General features: G+C 42.3%; 1 protein-coding gene across 1 annotated transcript in view; it reads left to right on the top strand.

The window, feature by feature from the left end:
• The window catches only part of LOC116693743 (protein kinase C-binding protein NELL1), a 296,583-nt gene that overhangs the window by 36,012 nt on the left and 255,090 nt on the right, over positions 1-5,481 (top strand). Inside the window, exon 3 of the mRNA XM_032522965.1 lies at positions 4,075-4,225. Coding sequence (XP_032378856.1) covers positions 4,075-4,225 — 151 coding nt within the window. The remainder of the gene's footprint in view (positions 1-4,074; positions 4,226-5,481) is intronic.

Genomic DNA, 5,481 nt, shown 5'->3' with positions numbered 1-5,481 from the left:
GCACCGTCGCCTGCATCAGCGTTACCGTATTACAACAATAGACGGGCACTCCTTGCGTTTTTTAATGTAATTTTATTTCCCGTCTTAACCTTTCCCGGGAATCGGGAAATAGTCTTGATCAGATTTCTCGGGAATCACGTTTCCCGGGATTGAACCCTACTGCGCACATAAACGCACAAACCAGCAGAAGGTGATGTACAACAACGGCCCCTCTAGTCAGCTAAAGAGTGAAAGCTCCTAGACATTTTCTTGCCAGTTGCTGGCCTGCTGGATACCGGCCTCTTAGAACTCTGCCCTGATCTACTTTGTGCCCTTGGCAAACACTTGAGTGTAGTGCAGTAATGTGCTTATCTGGCTGTGACACTGGGTTTCCATATCGGGCCAAACAGAAGTCCACCATTTGGTGAGTGAAGTCTCTCCGGACCGCTGCTGAGCTCTTCTTCCTCACTGCCAGTTATAGAGGCAATCTGTAAGAGTTAGCGGAGCTGGGGGGCGGGGGGGGCTCCAGGCTCCTGATTAAAGTGACAAGCTTTTTTTTTCAAGAGGTAGGGGGGCTGACTGCTACACTAAGCTTCATCTTGTCTGCTTGGAGACGGCCCTTCCTGTTTTACCTGTTTTTACTCCTGTCACTTTAAATAGGTTCATGTCTACGAGGCTGAGACTGTTAAACGTGCGGTATGCTAGTCGCAGCCAATCTGTTGAGTGCCAGTGCCAGATCTACGTCATTTTGACATCGCATTGGCGCTCGGATGCGTTGACTGGAAATGGGCCTTTACGGTGCACTGCTCTAGATCTGCTCCCTTTTCTGTCCATCATTATTAGTGGACTGTTGGGGTGTGATCACACTTACTGTTTGTTTTCTTTGGTTTGATCAATTTCTGTGAATGTTCCGTTTCCATTGACCAATTCCGCAGTAGGCACAGCACAATTTGTGTGTGTGTGTGTGTGTGTGTGTGTGTGTGTGTGTGTGTGTGTGTGTGTGTGTTGTGTGGGGGTGTGTGTGTGTGTGTGTGTGTGTGGTGGTGTGGGTGTGTGTGTGGTGTGTGGGTGGGTGTGTGTGTGTGAGAAATTTAATTATGCAAATTTTGGCTTCAGTATACCTTGAAATCGACTTGTGTTGATTTGTAGCTTGCATAGCTGCACTGGTCTCGAGCAGTTACCTTGAACTTGTTGCAACAGGGTATGCTGCTCCTTTTGCTTGCACTTAAACGTCTGTTTTTAGAGATATATCGGCCTTAGAGGCATGTGTCTCTTTTTAATATTGTTTTTAAGCTTATAACTTTAGCTGGTTAACTAAAACTGACATGTTCTTTCTTCATTTAAATCAAAACCTAGGTTTTCCTAAAAGCGATTTGGATGTACTAAGTGTCTGACTTTGGTATAGGGGACTGGTGTTTGTCTTCCATCTCTTACCTCCCTTTTGTGTTGGTTTCTTCTGTCCATTCCCACTTTCTCTAACTTGTACCAAATTTTTCAGTTCCTTAAAGTTATCCAGCACTTAACCATGGAGGTGGCAGATCAGAAAACACTCACATAAAGTGGTTTGGTCATTTCTGAAAGCAGTGACTGTTTCCGTCTTGCCAATAGGGATGCCAGATCCGAAAATACTCACATTAGGGCGACCTCTAGCTCACCCAGTAGAGGGTGCGCTGCATGAGTCCTTGGAAGCGTCCCGGGTTTGTATCCGACTCAAGGCCCTTTGCTGCATGTCATCTCTCCTTTCCTGTCTTCAAGCTATCCTGTTGAATTGAAGGCCATAAAAAGCCCCAAAAATAAAAAAATATACTTACATTAGTAATTTTAAAAGGCAACAAACAAACATTTTAATTGTTCTGGTTGGAGGACTTGTTTCATTTTACTGTTGTTAGCACTTGAAGTTAAAGATAAATGTGGCTCTAAAGTCTCTGAATCTGAACCTGTTAAACTATAAGGGTCTTCCAGCCCTGGCATTACTTAGAAGGGGAATAAGCAGTTAATCACTGCATGTAATTACAGTTCAATTCCCTTTGCAGCAAAGTTTATGTGCACAGCAATACTAGTCTGCTTTAGTTTGTTTGCTGCCAGATTCTAGCAGGACTCATTACAACAATTTGTTTGTATTGCATCATGCCCTTGAAGACCGTGAACTTGCCTGTATTAAGCGCTCACATGAGGAAGACATCTGCAGTTTTAAATGGGACTGAATTAATGCGGAAACTATTTTGACCTTGAAGTGCAAAACACAGCTCCTCTTTTTCACTGTCAGTCAGTTGAAGGCACAATAAAAAAAGACTTGAAATATAGGGCCAGTGTCTCTGCAGATTTAAAGTGGTGATCTAATGACAGACTAGTCAGGGGGCCAGCATTTTGGAGAACCACATTGGCCGAGGGAAGTGGCACTCCATCGACTGGGCTGTGACAGCAGGGAGGCTGAGTGTGAAGGCAGGCGGGCCAATGCCACCCTGGGGAGTTTTAAAAGCCCTGCGCTGAGACAGCCAAAGGCTCCTCTCCACTGGTCTGTCATGTAAAGCTGGGAGTGTGGAACCACAGCCGCTTGTTCAGATCTATCCTCAGTTCGGGTGGCTCAAAACACATGGTTACTGTTGCAACTAGTTCCTTGGGTTTCCTCACATATACATTTGCATACACACAAATTCTTACAATCTCAGACTTGTGAGGACAAAAATGTTTAATTAATACATACTAATTTCTCAGCTGAAATTATAATTTTTTTGTTGTATTTTCTGCAACATAAACCCATTTTGATTATACTGTACATCCCCCATATTTGTTGAAATTCAGTTTTGGTTGTGAACTTTTGACCAGAGGAACCAGGACTAGTTGTCTCCAGCCTACCTCTGTAAGGCTTTATTGCTAACAACGGAATGTTAAGCAGTTATAATGTTAACCACCTTGTTGAGCATGTGTGCAATGGTTGCATCTGTTAATTAGTACAAAACAAAAATCTCTGAGGATAGAAATTTCATTTTCATTTGGTCATAAATTGGTTGGCGTTAGAGGAAAGGCCAGGTGACCATCAACGTTTTTACCTTTTCATTCTGAAAGGACATGCATGCATGTACTGTATGTACCAAATTCCATGGGAATCCGTCCAATCGATGTTGACATATTTCACTAAAAAGCCAAACATGTAACTCTCACAGTGGCACTAAATGAAAAGTCAAGGGATCACATAAGTAAGTAGGACTCATCCTCTGTGGACAATGAATGTCTATTAAAACGTTAAATGGCAATCCACCCAGTACATGTTGATATAAGCCACTAGCGTTGCTAATAACAAGCATAGCATTGCTGCCAAAAGTTGTCCAATGCAAACTGTTATTTTTGTTGTTGTTGTAATTTTGTACTTGAACTTGTTTGTTTTGTACATGGTGTGTGTACTGAAGCCTCCGGCTCCATAAAACCAACGTGTACTGATTTGTAACTTGCACGTTGATATAATTTTACTGTAGTTTTGGCCAGCTTTCCCAACGGGAATAAAAACATACCAATACTAGCGCAGCTTTGAAAACATGGCAGCATTGCTAAGAAAATGTCCGACTGGGTGAGGAACAAGCAAGTAGAGGCAGACTTATTTTGAAGAGTCACTGAAGGGAAACAGTAGAATTATGTCTGGCTCCAAACTGTCTGTCGTACACATCCATCAAAGTTTACAAAATAACTTTGAGTGCTTTGGCTAAACTGTTGGTCTAATCATCTGATTTCCCCATTGAATATGTTGCGTTGGTAATGTTGCAGTATTTCTTTCAGATTTTAGCTATTACTATTACAGTTGATTGATGATTTCCACAATGTTGTTCTTACATTTATGCAAAGTCTACTTGCCTAGTCTCATTTACAAGCACTAGTTTATATTTTTTGGCATCAATGGGTTCTTTTTTTTCTCCAGACAGAACTACCAGAACTGATGATAACATATATATTCAAAGTGTAACAGTGTTTCAACATGTGTGATTAGACAGCTTAATATGTTATTCTCGATTTGGCAGGAGTACATGGAGGAAGCACACAGAAAAAAAAAAAGAGTTTACACACGAGCTCATGATTTCCTTCCATTTTACTTTATTCCTTCAGATGTTGGGAGAGCAGTTCACGCCCCGGCACACATCACAGAGAAAGTGGTGCAGCTGTTCAGGAGGAAAAGTGAGTTTACCTTCTTGGCTTCGATCCAGCAGAAGTCCTCCACGTCTGGAGTCATATTCTCCATCCACGAGTCAGAACACAGGTAATCCATCTGTAATCCTCTTCATTTTGGCCCTGCGGCTTCTTTTCGGCAAAACTTTACTTCCACAGGTTACTGAGCACTCGTATTTTTAAATTAAACCCGGAGGTGAATTCTCCTCTCACTCGTAGCTGTTTGCAGATGGCTGTTGATGAGGTGTAGTAAAGAAAAGATCAGTGTGAGATTACTCCACTGCCAGTGTAAATCAGCGTGTGATGGGAGGGTAGGTCGACGGGTGGAATAATGCAGCGTTTCCTCCTGTATGCTCAGGGCGGAAAGATAACCTTCCACCTACAGCGTCTGTAAGATGACTATGACGTACGGAGCAATTCCAAGAATGCCTAATTTTATCGGAGAATGCTGCATAAATAGACATACAGCCTCTCTGACTGGGGCTGTTAACACTGATAACTAGAATGTATGGTTTTGTAACTGCGATAAACTACCAGGCCACAGAAATAGGTACAGCTTTTCCTCTGAGTAATAATTTGACCATTGGTAATCTCTTCTTGGCTGTTTCAATGAGTTTTATTGAATCTTTTGCAAAGGGCTGAATTTTGCTGCAGAATGTGATGGCTGTAGGACGCGAGTGGCAGCAGCGAACTCACCCATGGCTTCCTAAGAAACAGTACAACTGTGAATTGTTTTTAAAGGGCAGGCACCATTGATTTTCTTTTTTTTCTCCACTCCTTAAGGTAAAAGCTTTCAGTTCTGTAACACATGCAGTCAAAGTGAGCATGCAAGGGAGTGTGTATACTGTATGTGTTTTCTGGGAGAGAAGACAAAGGCAACATCATACACAGTTGGAGAGTGAAGAAGAGGCCTCCTCAGTTGAAGAGAGGGAGAGCTGTGTAGGGAAAGCTAGCCCTCTAAAAATGTAGTAAACAAAGCAACCAGTTAGCCTGCATTGGAAAAATAGCTGCAGGTTGGATTTTCTTCAGGTTTTTATCCCTCTGATAAAAGCTGTGTTATGCTAAGTCAAAGAGACAGTATTTTAACAATCTAAGCGTACGGCGTGAAACGCCTTTAGGGCGTGTCCAAATCCACTTTTGCTACTTTGACGGCAGAAAAAAGAGTCCGTGCAACAGGCGCGTGTTTTAAAAGGGTTGTACTTAGTGTCTTAAGGACGTAACATGCAATAAACCAATTGTACCTTGACGCATTGCTATTATGATTTGCACCTTAAAACTTTTATTTTTAATCTTTTGCGTGTGTGTGCTATTGCACTTCCGTGTGTGTGTGTGTGTGTGTGTGTGTGT

The sequence above is a fragment of the Etheostoma spectabile genome, chromosome 1 (genome assembly GCF_008692095.1).
Source record: "Etheostoma spectabile isolate EspeVRDwgs_2016 chromosome 1, UIUC_Espe_1.0, whole genome shotgun sequence".
NCBI classification, from domain to species: Eukaryota; Metazoa; Chordata; class Actinopteri; order Perciformes; family Percidae; genus Etheostoma; species Etheostoma spectabile.
The sequence above is the reverse complement of the archived record's forward strand: the minus strand, read 5'-3'. Positions and strand labels throughout refer to the sequence as shown.